Raw genomic sequence first — 15761 nt, forward strand, 5'->3', positions numbered from 1 at the left:
GATGGAAAACTCAGATTCTAGCGATCAAGGAAATGACCAATCCGCAGCACAGCGCAGAAGGCAAATGGATCCATTGGACCGGGAAGAAGCTTTCTATCGATTTGTAAATAATCTGAGCAGAGAAGACTATCGACTTATGAGAGACAACAATTTGCTAGGCACCGTAAGTCAAAGTACTGAGGAGGAGCTTCTCAGAGGACTACAGCAAATTAAAGAGGGGCCACCACCACCCCTGCCACCACAGAGCTCAGAAGAAAATAGACGTGGAGTCTCTTCAGATGACCTGTCCAATGGTGAGTCCATAATAGATTGGCCTAACTCTGTCAGCCAGACTGGCAATACAACAAGAAGTGGTCAGAGAGGAAATCAGTCCTGGAGGGCAGTGAGCCAGACTAACCCAAACAGTGGTGATTTCAGATTCAGTTTAGAGACAAATGTCAACCGTAATAATGGAAGCCAAACCCTAGAGAATGAAAATGAACCATCTGCTACTCGTCTTAATGTAGAAAACATGGACAGCAGCAGTCAAAGGCAAATGGTAAATTCAGCATCTGACACATCATCTGCCAGAATACCTAGTTCAGAATGCAGTTCTGCTGAAGCATTAACAGAAGTGCCATCCACCAGAGGTCGGAGGAGGGCAAGAAACCGGAAACCCGAACACCAGAGAAGAACCAGAGCCAGAGCTGAGAGAAGTAGGTCCTCTCTGCACCCAGCAAATGCAATTCCACGAAGATCTCATCATAGCATCTCATCTCAGACTTTTGAGCACCATTTGGTAAACGAGATTGAGGGAAGTTCTAGAGCCCCTCGCCATGACACTTTGAGACAGCACATAACTGGACCTGAGTTGCTAGGTAGAGGTCCTTCTGCGGCTTCTGGGTCAAGAAATTCTGCAGCTCAAGGGACAAGTTATTCAGACACGGATACCAATGGTGAAGCGGCAGGATCTGGTCAAAGACCTCCATCCAGAGACCTTCAAGTCAGAAGGGTTCTGCTGGGAGAATACCCGCAGAGAGAGAGCATAGCTAGCAGAACTCGGTCAAGGTCTCAGACCCCAAACAACATGGTCACTTCTGAAAGAGAAGATGGAGGTTTTATACGCACCTTTACACTTTTGGGACATGCAGCTGGGAGAACCTATGTGAGTAGAGACGGGCTTTCCACTCTTACAATCTTCGATCCTGGATCAAGGGAAACTACAACTGTTCCGATTCAAACCAGGTTAAGGCAGAGATCGACAAGTTTGGGTGAGCTTCCATGGAGTGGAAGAGCTTACGATGGTTATAGTTCAGAAACTCTCTCAGCGATGTTTGAAGGAGGAGGTACTGAAGCAACCCGACTTTACCCCTTTCGTGACGACCTCCTACCTAGTGGACTCACCAAAGAATGGATTGATAACTTAGCAATGAGAAGTTTCAGTGAAAACGATGCATTGACGACATGTAGTATTTGCATTACAGAATATACAGAAGGCGACAAACTTCGTAAGCTACCTTGCTCCCATGAGTACCACGTCGACTGCATCTACCGCTGGTTATGGGAGAATATCACCTGTCCCATTTGTCGCAGGTCCGTCTTATCTTCTGGGAACAGAGAAAGAGTCGTGTAATGAGAACAGAACTCTCCAAGCTGTATTGCTGGAATAGTGATGGGCAAGGGGAAATTGCTTGCTTTATCTCCATGTATTTGAACGGTCCTTAAATATAAAGTCACAACCTGAAAAAAAAAAGAATATTGGCATTAACATTTTTTTGTTAAGTCTGGTACAACTCTGTAAAAGAGCTCTGGGTGAAAACCATCTGTCTCTTCACCTTTTGAATGATGGGAGACATATTGGTGACTGCCTCTATTTCATTAGGACATATATGATTGTTTAAATTCCTAATGTGATCTTGATCTAACTTTGAAGGTGGTATATATTGAGGAAATTATCCATTACATTTAGATTTTCCAATTTGGTGAAGCACCGATTTTAAAATACAGCCTTTGGATTCTCTGGATTTATTTATTTTTCTCTCAATTGTCTTGCCTCCCTTTTTTATTTCTAATGTTATTAACATGGATATTCGACCTCCATGCGTTAGTTAATTTGGATGAGTGATCTTTGATCTTATTGATCACCTCAAAGAATCAGTTATTTGTTCATTAATTCTTTTTTGTTTTTGTTTTTTAAATCCACGTTTAATATCCTAAGGAAGAATCATAAAAGAGTGGTTGGTTCATTGATCGATCTACTATTTGTAGTAATTTTAGTCTCACTGTGATCAGTTGCCTGTTCCAGTTTGTGAATAATAGTCAATTAATAAAAAGAATCTGCATATCAAGGGACTTTAACATATGTGAATCTCACACTGAAATATCACACAAGCTGGGGAATTTGCATTGTGTTTATTACTTGTTTCAAATGAGTAACCAAAGAAAAAGTAGAACTCTTATGGCTCAGAATAAATGGTCTATAGACTTGTCTATTGTCAAGAATACTTATATCCTATACCCTGGGAAGTACTATTTTCATAGCAAGTACCAGTTTGTCTCAAATCATACAATTTGGCCACAGTTTTAACTTCATGTTCTTTTGGGTTTAGCTAACAACAACTACTACAACAAAAGAAAGAAAGAAAAAAAGAAAAAGAAAAGAAGAAGAAAAAAAAGCTCCTTCTGCCGGGCAGTTGTGGCATATGCCTTTAATCCCAGTACTCAGGAGGCAGAGGCTGGCAGATTTCTGTTCATTCAAGGCCAGCCTGATCTATAAGAGCTAGTTCTAGTTACAGGTCTAAACAAATTTCTACTCCTTGTTAGAGAGACCTGCATGTATATATCTCTTCACGTTGGCATGACAGTTGTATGCTGATCATCACCAAAGTCATCCAGAATCTGTCCCAGAATGTTTTGTATTTTTTGTTTGTATTTTATTGATTTTAGACCTGAGTTGATTATTTATTGCAATATTTATATTAATGTATGAGTTTTTTCTTTTGTTCTGGTGTTTTCAAGTGTGATTTAAGTTGTTAGTATGACATTTCTTTGATTTACTTTTATGTACATACAGTGCTGTAAACTTGCCTCCAAGAATATCATTCATTTTGTGTCCTGTAAGTTTGGGTATGTTGTATATTCATTTTCTATAGTGATATTTTGTTTATGATCTTACAATTTAAGCTTGCCTGTAGACCATAGTCAAGAAGCAAGTCACACTATTTAGTCATAAAGGCAAAGGAGTGATTGCACAGACCTTTAATCTCAGCAGCCACACTAACTAGTTATAGAGACCAGACAGTGGTGATGCATGACTTTAATACCAGCATTATAAAGGAATATAGGATGAGATGAAACAAGAACTTGCTCTCATTTCACTCTGATGATTACAAAGAGGTAAAATCTCTCTATTGGCTTGGCTTCTTTGCTTTTCTAGTATTTAGGTTGAACCCCAATATCTCTCTGGGTTCAAAATTCATGTTATAACTCCCCCTCTCCTTCTGTTCAGAAAGGGACAGGCATACCATAGATATCAACAAAGCATTTTATATCAGGTTACTGTGGTAAGACTAAACACCTCCATTTGTATCTATGCCCTTCATTTGGACATCTTGGTACCTGATTGAGCCTGGAGAGGTGGTACCAGACACGAAGTTCCAGGAGCTTGGGAGATGGCTTACCAGATCATAAAATGATGTGTTCTTCAGGAGTACCAGAGCTATCATATCTGCTGTTTTTCTGGAGGTGGTAAATGTCTCTATCTATCCTGTGAAAGTGTCAAGAAGAATTAGGAAATAGCAGAGCTTTATATGAATGAGCATGTTGGTAAAGTCAACCTGCCAGTTCTTGCCTTGTTTGTGTCCTTGAATCTGGTTCAGAGACTGGTGTCTTTGGAGGGCCCCATATGTGTTGGCCTTGACACTCTTACTGGGAACATACCTGTAAAACAGCTACAGTAATTTTTTTTCCTTCGTTTCATAGCAAAATGCTTTGACTTTGGGTTAAAAGACATGAGCATTTTTTCTTGGGCCTGTTTTCAGCCACATGAAACACGCTTTTAAATCTAAATTCACTGAACAAAAAATATTGAGAGAGTGGAGGAGGAGGAAGAGAAGGAGGAGGAGGAGGAAGAGGAGGAGGAGGAGGAAGAAGAGGAGGAGGAGGAGGAAGAGGAGGAGGAGGAAGAGAAGGAGGAGGAGGAAAAGGAGGAGGAGGAGGAGGAGGGAGTTGAACATGCCTGCATGGCTCCATAACTTCTCTAATCCTAACCTGTCTCTGAAAGCTGGAACCAGTAAAAGCAACAAAAATTTAAGGACTCCTGAAAACTGTTTGTAGACAGTGCTCTCTGACAGTTCATTAAAACTGTGTCTATCAGTGTTAAAACTCTAAACTGTAGCAAGGGGCCACTTGTTCTTCCCAGTCACTTGGCTAGCTTACACCAAAATAATCACACAGAAACTGTATTAATTAAATCACTGCTTGGTCCATTATCTCTAGCATCTTATTGGCTAACTCTTACATCTTAATATAAACCATTTCTAGTAATCTGTGTATTGCCACGTGGCAGTGGCTTACTGGGTAACATTCCCATCATCTTTCTCTGGTAGCTCCATGGCATTCCTCTGACTCTGCCTCCTTTCTCCCAGCATGCCATTTAGTTTTACCCACCTATCTAAATTCTACTCTACCCTATCAAGACAAGTCAGTTTCTTTATTCATTAGCCAATGAAAGCAACACATAGACAGAAGGACCTCCTACACCACTAAAAATCTAAAGTTACATCTGAAACCTCATTATCCTATATTATGAAGCCTGTAAACGAGGCACACCTCTCTGCACTTTTAACAGGAAACTTAACTAATAAACCAATGGTCTATTAAGCTGGTGGCAGCCTTCAGGGATGGGGACCAGGGAAGAGCTATTAAGCTATTAAATTTCCCTAGTCAACAAACACGATCAGATCTCAAAAGGATAAGCAGAAGTAAGACAGTTTTCTAGGTACCTACTCAGTCCTAGGTTTCTCTGTCACTAATGCAGGACAGAAATTCCAAAGGCATTACCAGTCTTCTGTTGCCAAACCCAGAAAAACTGAGAGACTTACCTGTGGGGTAGGAATTTGGGGGAAGTGACCAACCTTGTCTTGGCAAAGTGGGGCAATTGATTCCTCACTGTCCTGTTGGTCCAGTCTGGGCAGGGTCTGGCAATGGTGTAAAGTGTGAAACAGTTGTTTGCTACTTGGCTGGCTTTGCCACATTCAAAACAAGCCTCTGGCTGGAAGTTCTTCTGGGGCCTTCATTGAAGGAGATAAAGGATGCAGCTCAGAACTGGAATATTTCTATAAGCTTTTTTTTATTAAAATGCCATATTCTCAAATCTCTGAATCACTTGAGGATCGAGGTATAATTACCAGTTAGGTATATCTGAATTAGACAAATGTTGTTTAGTCTTAGTTTGGAGAACATATATAAGTTTGAAGAGGGATGCTAAAAAGAAATACCACACTAGCTCAGAACTGAATATAATATGGGGTTATTTATTTAGGGGTAGACTCACAGATCATAGTCCTCTGCTTGAACAGGGAATCCATCAGCCTGAAGTAAGAGAGGGAGCACATGCTTTACAACAGCATTTATAGTGTAAGAGGCCGTGCCCAAGTGGGCAGGTAACTTAAGGGTTACTAACTGAAGGATTTTCCTATAGCATAAGTTAAATCTGGACATGCAGTTTGCCCAGTTAGTTACAAAAGGCAAGAAGATTAGACATAAATTTTTACATTGGTCTTTGTTCGATTGCAATAGACCTTAGCAAAAAAGAGACCCTTTTTCAGACTGATTAGGAATCATAAAATAGCAATAGCTAGTCTCTGATGTTCAATGTGATACTTAGATATAGAACATAATCATCATGTGTAGAAGGAAAAACCAAGTTTTAACACTGTTATAAAATCTGGTGTATGGAGGTGCAGCTCAAATACTTCATTAAACCAGCACTGTTTTTTTTTCCCTCATTTTTTATTAAAGATTTCCATCTCCTCCCCTCCTCCTCACCCTTTCCTCCCCTCCCTTCCACCCATACCCCCACTCCCTCCCTCTCCAGGCCAAAGAGCCATCAGGGTTCCCTTCACTATGTTAAGTCCAAGGTCCTCCCAACTCCCCCTAAGTCCAGGCAGGTGAGCAACCAAACTGACAAGGCTTACAGTGAGCACGTCCATGCTGTAGAGTTCAAGCCCATCACCGTTGTCCTTGGTTTCTCAGTCCTCCTCCACCATCAACCACATTCAGAGAGTCTGGATTGTTCGCCTGTTCCATCAGTCCCATTCCAACTGGACTTGGTGGTCTCCCGTTAGATCTGTCCCACCGTCTCAAGGGGTGAACGCACCCCTCACGGTTATAGCAGCATTATTTGCAATAGCCAGAACCTGGAAACAACCTAGATGCCCTTCAGTGGAAGAATGGATGAAGAAAGTGTGGAATATATACATATTAGAGTACTACTCGGCGGTAAAAAACAATGACATCTTGAATTTTGCATGCAAATGGATGGAAATAGAAAACACCATCCTGAGTGAGGTAACTCAGGCCCAAAAAGATGAACATGGGATGTACTCACTCATAACTGGTTTCTAGCCATAAATAAAGGACATCGAGCCTATAATTCGTGATCCTAGAGAAGCTAAATAAGAAGGTGAATCCAAAGAAAAACATATAGTTATCCTCCTGGATGCTGGAAGTAGACAAGATTGCCGGACAAAAAATGGGAACTTGGGGGTGGGGTGGGATGGGGGGTGGGGGTATGGGGAGAGAAAAGTGTGAAGTGGAGGATGGGGACAGCTTGGGGGAATAGGATGGTTGGGATATATGAAGGGTGGATATGGGAACAAGGAATTATATATCTTAATTAAGGGAGCCATTCTAGGGTTGGCAGAGACTTGACTCTAGAGGGGTTCCCAGGTGTCCAGGAAGATGCCCCCAGGTAGTTCCTTGGGCAGCTGAGGAGAGGGTGCCAGAAATGTCCAGATCCTATTGCCATACTCATGAATATCTTGCATATCACCATAGAACCTTCACCTGGCATTGGATGGAGAAAATGACAGAGCCCCACATTGGAGCACCAGACTGAGCTCCCAAGGTCCTGATGAGGAGCAAAAGGAGGGAGATCGTGACCAGCACTGTTTTGAATCTTTTCTTTCATCAACCTTGCCTTTAGGACAGGGCAGATATTATCATGTAGAAATCTATCCTAGCCCCACAGTCTCAGTGGATGGGCGCTCTCTTCACGAACCTTTCTTGCTCACGTTCTCCCTCCTTCAGATCTCATTTGGGCCTTGGGAGCTCAGTCCTGCACTCCAGTGTGGGTCTCTGTCTATATCTCCATCCATCGCCAGATGAAGCTTCTATGGTGACATGCAAGATATTCATCAGTATGGCTATAGGAAAGGGCCATTTCAAGCTCCCTCTCCTCAGCTGCCCAAGGAACTAGCTGAGGACATCTCCATGGATACCTGGGAACCCCTCTAGAGTGAAGTCTCTTGCTAACCCTAAAATGGCTCCCTTAATTAAGATATCTTCTTCCCTGCACCCCTACCCACCCTTCCTCCATCCCAACCATCCCATTCCCCCAGGGTCTCCCCATCCTCCCCTCCTCACTTTTCTATCCACATCTCCCCATCACCCCTTACTGCCCCCCCCCACCCCCACGATCCCAATTTTTGCCAGGCAATCTAGTCTACTTCCAATATCCAGTAGGATAACTATATGTTTTCCTTTGGGTTCACCTTCTTATTTAGCTTATCTATGATCAGGATTTATAGGCTCACTGACCTTTATTTATGTCTAGAATCCACTGATGAATGAGTGCATACCAAATTCATCCTTTTGGGTCTGGGTTACCTCACTCAGAATAGTGTTTTCTATTTCCATCCATTTGTATGCAAAGCTCAAGATGTCATTGCTTTTTACCACTGAGTAGAGAGCTCACCAAGGCCAGTTCGACCAGGACTGAAAAAGCATAGGATCAAACTGGATTCTCTGAATGTGGCGGGCAATGAAGGCTGACTGAGAAGCCAAGAACAATGGCACTGGGTTTTGATCCTACCGCATGTACTGGCTTTTGGGGAGCCTAGTCTGTTTAGATGCGCACCTTCCTGGACCTAGATGGAGTTGGTTGGACCTTGGACTTCCCTCAGGGCAGGGAACCCTGACTGACTCTTGGACTGGAAAGGGAGGGGGAGGAGAGCTAAGGGAGGGGGAGAGAAATGGAGGTGGGGAGGAGGCGGAAATTTTTAATAATAATAAAAAATAAATAAATAAAAATAAATAAAGAAGAAATCTATCCTAATCCAAAATAAAAAAATTGGAGATCTAATGGCTCTTGGTATACCCACTTAAATATGGTAAAATGGCAGAGAAGGCATATTAACTTCCTCTTCTCTATCCTTACTTAATTAGCAGGATGAAAAATTAATATAATTATAACTAATGGTGGCTGCTCATGTATTGTTTCAGCACCACCTTGATATGTATTGGATCCCCAGTTATTGGGCTCATCTGATGATGCAATAAGCTGAATCAGACCAAATTAATAAACAAAGACTTAATAAACAGAGCAGAGTGAAACAACTCCCAGGTGACTTTCTGGAGGTCAGGAGAAAGAGTATGTGGCAGGTCTGGTGACCAGGTCTTAAACAGACTGTGGCAGTCAGGAGCAGTTCCAGGGGTAGAGCTGCCAAAAGTGGACTTTTTGGGGTACAGGGTCTGGAATGGGAGAAGTGAAACTGAAACAGCTTCCCAACATAGGAACTAGAGTTAAGGGATTATATAAATCTTGGGAGAGACTTTGAACTTTGGAGTTTAAAACATTGTTGAGACTGTAATAGACTTTGGAAAATTTGAAGGTGTACTAAATGAATTTTGCATTATGATATTGTTATAAGCTTATGGTAGTAAGGGAGTGAAATGTGGTAGTTTCAAAATAATTGATCCCCTTAAGTTTATAGGGAGTGGCAATATGAGGAGTTGTGTGTGACTTTGTTGGAGGTGTTCCATTGTTAAAGGAAGAGTGTCATTGTATGGGTGGTCTTTGATGTACCATTTATGCTCAAATCACACCCAGTATTTCAGTAGACTTTCTGTCATGTTAGTATTTCAATGTTGATTCTTGTACATTCTCCGTTCCTTCTCCAGCACTAAGTTTATCTGCATGCTGCTATGTCTTGACATGATGATAATGGACTAAACATCTGAAACTGTGAGCCATGCAATTAAATGTTTTCCTTTGTAAGAGTTGCTGTGGTCATGGTGTCTCTTCAGAACAGTAGAAACCCTAAATAAGATAGAGACATATTGCCCTGACTGTCATTACTTGTTTTTATGCAAGTATCTAAGGACATGAAACTTGGAAAAATGTTAAGTCTATGTGCTGATATCCGGTCTTGTCGTCACAGGGCTAGTGTTTTGGACCTTGTTTTTGTGTCCATATCTAGTTTTTAGGAGATTTGTGGTGGACATGTGTTGCCTTTAGGAAAAAGCTCCTCCTTATAGGTATGGAAACTAGGAGTTCCCAGAAAAAAAAATATGTTTCTGGTTATTTTGTCCTGAGACTTAGAAATAAGTATATGCCAGGGGTATTTGAACGGCATCATAATTATGCTGTTCTAGCAGGATGTACTTAGTTCCCTCAAAAATAGGGCAGAGTGAGGAGAGATCACATAACAAGGAATATCGTTGTTAGAGCCCTGATCATGATGCTTTATGGGTGGGATATGAAATACTTTCTAACTTTAGACTAAGAAGTTGATTGAACACTCTATGCAGTGTTTAAGGTGCCATCCTAGGAAAATCACAGAAGAGACAGTGCTGGCAGCTAGGAGTACTATCAGGCCTAATTCAAGATGTTTCAGAGAGAACACTGTTAGTAATTCAGCTACAGACCTTCCCTAATTTTGAAGCAAGGAATGTAACTGATTTCTGCCTATATCCTTAGATTTTTTTCTGAGGGTAAATCAATGTGTAGTGGATGAATTTTCTTGAAAAGGGACAATGTAAGGCATTGTAATACTACTTTTGCCTTGTGACTGTTAACAAATTACTTTTTTTCAGGTATACAATGAAACAGCATGTGGGGCAAAAAAGAAATAAAAAATATAGAGTGAGGGAAGAAAAAGAGTACCAAGTAATTTAATGTTGGAACTTTTGCTTGTGCTGAGAGAGATAATAAAATTAAGGAAAACCCAAGTAGAAATGAAATAAGTGAAACAAACCAATGGAGCAAAGACAGCAAAGACCCTCGCGTCCCAGCTATCAACCTGAAAATAAAAGGCCTGTGGAATTTTTTGTTCTGCAATAGCAAAAGGGAAAGAAAGCTTCTACAAATGTGATTCAATAGGTTTCTGCTCCATTTCAATCAGTCACGTAAATTTGGCAGTGTTTTCCATGTGGGTCTGGCTTTAAAATAATGAAAGATTAATAAAAAAAAAAAAACCAGTTTGTGGAATCTCCCTCTCCAGTTAAAGAGAGCTCTGGGGCCAGTCATGTGGCTAAAGTCCCCATTTAAAAATCCTGAGAGACCATTATACACATTGTGTAAAGCTTTAAAATGAAGGCTACAATTCATTGTTGACGCAAAGATTTTGAAGTTTGCGATGCCATGAGGCATCTGCCAAAGTTAACACAGGAAGGAAGAAGAATTATCCAAGAGATAGAAATTTGGCACAGTCAGAAAAGCCAGGTGGTCAGAGATGTCTAATCACTTTGACTTTAGAGATGGAACAATATGATTTTTTTCTTTGCCTTGCTGAATTTCATCCATTCATCACTTCAGCATTTCCTAACTCTGGTCCTATCCCCCATTTGGAATGGTAACGTATATTCTATGTCATTTTATGCTGGAAATATTTAATTTATTTTTTTTGTTTTTACAGAGGGTTAAAACTGAGAGACATTCTTGATTGTCAGAAGATACTTTGCAATTTTAAACTTTATTGAGATTAAAAAAATAATTTTGGAGACTGACTCTTTATATTTTTTATTATATAAATGGCAATAACTCTTTGGAGGCCAGGGAATGGAAGGTGGTGGTTTGAATAAGAATGCTCCCATAGGGTCATATATTTGGTGGAATTGTTTAGGAAGAATAAGAAAACTTGGATTTGTTTCAGGAAGCAGCACGTTTAGAAATTTCAAAAGACTTGAAACATGCTCACTGTTTTCTCTCTGTCTCTAACCTGTGAATAAAAATGCAGGCTCTGAGCTGTTATTCCAAGGGGAAGGAGGAAAAGAACTTGAAAAAACAGGATGGTTGAGATGGGGAAAGGACAGAGACAGAGAGCAAGGAAAGGGATGACTTTTTGCAGGAGTCATTATGGGGCTAACAAGAAACCTGGCACTAGAGACATTCCCAGGAATGTGCAAAGATGACCCCAGCTGCTAAGACTCTAAGCAATAGTGGAGAGAGTGCCCAAACAAGCCTTGCTTTGTAGTCAGATTGAGCACTGTCTTAAATGTCACCATAGATCCTTCATCCAATAACTAACAGAAGCAGAGGCATAGATCTACTGCAGATCCCTGAGCTGAGCTCCCAAATTCCAGTCAAAGAGTTGGAGTAGTGAGAATATGAGCAAAGAAGTCAAGACCATGATGAAGATACCCATTGAAATAGCTTACATAAGCTAATGGGAGCCCATCAACTCCAGCCTGATAGGAAAGAAACCAGCATAAAACCAGATTAGGCCCTCTAAATATGGGTGACAGTTGTGTGGGGGACCAACTGTTGGGCAACTGGCAGTGAAACCAAGATTTATCCCTACTGCCTTCACTGACCTTTGGAACCCATTCTCTTTGAAGGGATACTTTGATCAGCCTAGATATATTAAGTAGGGCCTTGGTCTTTCCTCAAAGCAATGTGCTAGACTTTGTTGACTCACCGTGGGGAGCCTTACTGCCCTGAGGAGTGGAAGAGAGGGAAAAGTGGAGAGAATGGGAGGAGGGGAAGGAATAGAAACTGGGATTAGTAAGTAAAAAGAGAAAATATAGGTTTTTAAATAAAATGATTAATTAATATTATGTTTAATTATTGTATATGTTTTTGTCTCTCTAGAAATATCTATTCATGAGTTAACATGATCATAGAAGTGAAAGGCCTTGGATTCACTAAATTTGTCTTATTGGCAATTGTGAGCTACATGATATGTGTTCTTTTTTTTATATGTGTTCTTTAAACTGAATTCAGTTTCTCTGTAAAATCAACACTCACTCTTAACTGCTTACCTACTAGTCTTTTTTTTTGTTTTTCTTTTTTTTTTTCTCATGGTTTATTATTTTTTATATTTAAAAATTTCCATCTCCTTCCCTCCTCCTCTCCCCTCCCTCCCTTCCTTCTCCCCCTTCCCTCCCCTCCCCTCCACGCATACCTCCCCTCCCTCCCTCTCAAGGCCAAGGAGCCATCAGGGTTCCCCACTCTATGCTAAGACCAAGGTCCTCCCAACTCCCCCCAGGTCCAGGAAGGTGATCGACCAAGCTGAGAAGGCTCCCACAGAGCCCGTCCATGCAGAAGAATCAGAGCCCAGAGCCATTGTCCTTTGCTTCTCAGTCAGCCCCCACTGTTGGCCACATTCAGAGAGACGGGTTTGGTCGCATGATCCATCAGTCCCATTCCAACTGGAGTTGGTGATCTCCCATTAGCTCTGTCCCACCGTCTCCATGAGTGAACGCACCCCTCTCCTTCCTGACTTTCTCCCTCATGTTCTCGCTCCTTCTGCTCCTCATCAGGACCTTGGGAGCTCAGTCCAGTGCGCCAATGTGGGGCTCAGTCACCTTCCCCATCTGTCGCCAGATGGAGGTTCTCTCACGGTCCTGATTTTGTTTCTCATGTTCTCTCTCCTTCTGCTCCTCATCAGGACCTTGGGAGCTCAGTCCGATGCTCCAATGTGGGGCTCTGTCATTTTCTTCATCTATCGTCAGGTGTAGGTTCTATGGTGATATGCAAGAAATTCATCAGTATGGCTATAGGAACTGGCCTTTTCAGGCTCCCTCTCCTCAGCTGCCCAAGGAACTAACTGGGGGCGTCTCCCTGGAAACCTGGGAACCCCTCTAGGGTCAAGTCTCTTGACAACCCTCAGGAACCTTTGCTGGAGAGGTTGTGGGGTAAGGGGTACACTCATCCATTGCTGGTGGGAATGCAAACTTGTGCAACCACTTTGGAAAGCAGTGTGGCGGTTTCTCAGGAAATTCGGGTTCAACCTACCCCAGGACCCAGCAATTCCACTATTGGGAATCTACCCAAGAGATGCCCAATCATACAACAAAAGCATATGCTCATCTATCTTCATAGCAGCATTATTTGTAATAGCCAGATCCTGGAAACAACCTAGATGCCCTTCAGTGGAAGAATGGATGAAGAAACTGTGGAATATATACATGCTAGAATACTACTCAGCGATAAAAAACAATGACATCTTGAATTTTGCAGGCAAATGGATGGAAATAGAAAACACTATTCTGAGTGAGGTAACCCAGACCCATAAAGATGAACATGGGATGTACTCACTCATAGTCGGTTTCTAGCCATAATTAAAGGACATCGAGCCTATAAATTTGGGATCCTTGAGAAGATAATAAGAAGGTGAACTCCCAAAAAAAGATATAGTAATCATCCTGGATATTGGAGGTAGACACGATCGCCAGGCAAAATTGGGAACTTGAGGGTTGGGCAAGACTGGGCCAAGGGAAGATGGGGAGAGAAAAGTGTGAAGGGGAGAACGGGGGGAGCTCGGAGGAATGGGGTGCTTGGGATATAGGAAGGGTGGATATGGGAGCAGGGAAGCATATATCTTAATTTACCTACTAGTCTTAATCAGAAGCATTTTCATTATCTAGATATTATGTCTGTTTAACTAAATCCAGTGGCTATATAATTTTTCTCCCTGCAATGTTGGTCTAACTTCAATAGGTCAAAAGCAATTCAACTAGTTGTACACACACTAACTTCTGAAACCACAAGCAAATCCTCTTTCCTTCTTTGATGCTATAATCAGTATGTAATTTCTGACACGTACCTTTGAAATTTCTAAATAGTTTATTGAAAATCAAGAGTCATTTCAGGGTATCATTACCAGTTAGGAAGAAAAATTTACTAGTGAATTTTTACTATAAAAATGTGACTGAATATCCTGAGTGTGATTATTGAGACCCAGAAACACAAGCATGTTATTTACTCAGTCATAAGTAGATATTAACTGTAGAGGATAACCATTCTACAATGCACAGATCCAAAGAGGATAGGTAACAATGATGATCAAACTGGGGACAGAAGAATCTCCCAGGGTAGGAGAAATAGAGATCTTCTGGTTGGACTGGGGGCATATGGGCATGGGAACTTGAAGGGTTGGTTTCAGTAGTGGGTGAAGGGTGAGATTACTGAGAAAGATGACTGAAAAGGGGGAATTTATAGAGTTGAATAGAAGCCTGATGTAAGGAAACTTCAAGTCTGCAAGGATAGCCCAAGCTAAGACTCTATTATGTATACCCTGAATTTGCCATGCCCTGTGATCACACTGGGAACTATACCAGTTGACATCAGATAGTCTTCATACAGTGACTGATGGAGGCATGTTATGAATATCATAGCCAAATATTTTGCCTAGTTGTGGGAGTCCTGCTGAGGAGATGGAGGAGGGATTGTAGAAACCAAAGGTTTAGAAATATTTGAGGAAAATACACAGAAATGGCTAGGCTAACTCTTGGGAACTCAGAATCTAAACCAATAACCAGGGAACCTGCAAGGGAATCAACTAGATTCTCTGTATATATGTGACAACGTGGTCTAATTCTGACAATAGGAGGGAGGATGAACCTGTTGTGTTCAATGGTTCTTGAGAACCTATTCCTCATACTGGATTGTTTTGCCCAAACTGAATACGGGGTGGGGGGGTGCTTGGTAATAATGCATTTTGATATGCTATGCTTTGCTTAGGCCTGTCCTCTTTTAGTGAATAAAGAGGTGTGGATTATTGAGGAAGGGGGAGATATGGGAGAGGGAGGACTGGAGGCTGTGATCAGGCTGTAAAGTAAATTATTGAATTAAGAAAAATACAAATAAGAACTGTTGGAAAAAGTGTCTTGAATCTCTCTCTACATATATACATACATATGTTGATGGAGGAGAGTTATCTGTCTATGTTACTTTCATTGGTTAATTAATAAAGAAAACTGCCTTGGCCCTTTAAGAGACAGAAAATTAGGTAGGTGGAGTAGACAGAACAGAATTCTGGGAGAGTTGGGGAGACACTTCAGGCAGTCGCCATAGTGAGTCTCCATGCTTCTCCTCTCTGAGATGGACGCAGGTTAAGATCTCTCCTGGTAAGCCACACCTCGTGGTGCTACATGGATTACTAAATATGGGTTAAAGGAAGATGTGAGAATTAACCAATAAGAGGCTGAAACTATGGGCCAGGCAGTGTTTAAATGAATGCAGTTTCTGTGTAATTATTTTGGGTAAAGCTAGCTGGGTGGCGGGACACAGCCCGCCGCTCCTTCTACAATATGTTATATATTTTTATAAACTAGTAGATTTATATAATAATTTTTTATTTTGATTTTTGTCATATATATCAGATATATTCTAAATTTACTATACATAATTGGTAAAAAAAAAGTAGTGAATTAAATATAGACTGAAGATGAGGCTCAGAAAATAGCCAGTTTCCCTCTGTGATATATTTTTATGATTATTTACATAACAGTTTTCCAAATACATTAAAATACATCTTATTTGTATTTTAAATATA

At 41.2% G+C, this 15761-nt stretch overlaps 1 protein-coding gene across 1 annotated transcript; it reads left to right on the forward strand.

Annotated features, from left to right (window-relative positions):
• The first annotated feature begins 1 nt into the window (after window position 1).
• Window positions 2-15040, forward strand: LOC119809279 (E3 ubiquitin-protein ligase RLIM-like). The gene is made up of 2 exons (XM_038322134.2): window positions 2-1487; window positions 14964-15040. The coding sequence occupies exons 1-2, from the start codon at window positions 2-4 to the stop codon at window positions 15038-15040; spliced, it is 1563 nt and encodes a 520-aa protein (XP_038178062.2).
• Window positions 15041-15761: the final 721 nt, after the last annotated feature.

This window comes from Arvicola amphibius, chromosome 3, assembly GCF_903992535.2.
Source record: "Arvicola amphibius chromosome 3, mArvAmp1.2, whole genome shotgun sequence".
Classification (NCBI taxonomy): Eukaryota; Metazoa; Chordata; class Mammalia; order Rodentia; family Cricetidae; genus Arvicola; species Arvicola amphibius.

Coding starts and splice junctions, on each gene's coding strand:
- LOC119809279 (XM_038322134.2), top strand. CDS start 2: ATGGAAAACTCAGATTCTAGCGATCAAGGAAATGACCAATCCGCAGCA. Junction 1,488..14,963: donor TACAGAAGGCGACAAACTTC/GTAAGCTACCTT, acceptor GTCCTCTTTTAG/TGAATAAAGAGGTGTGGATT.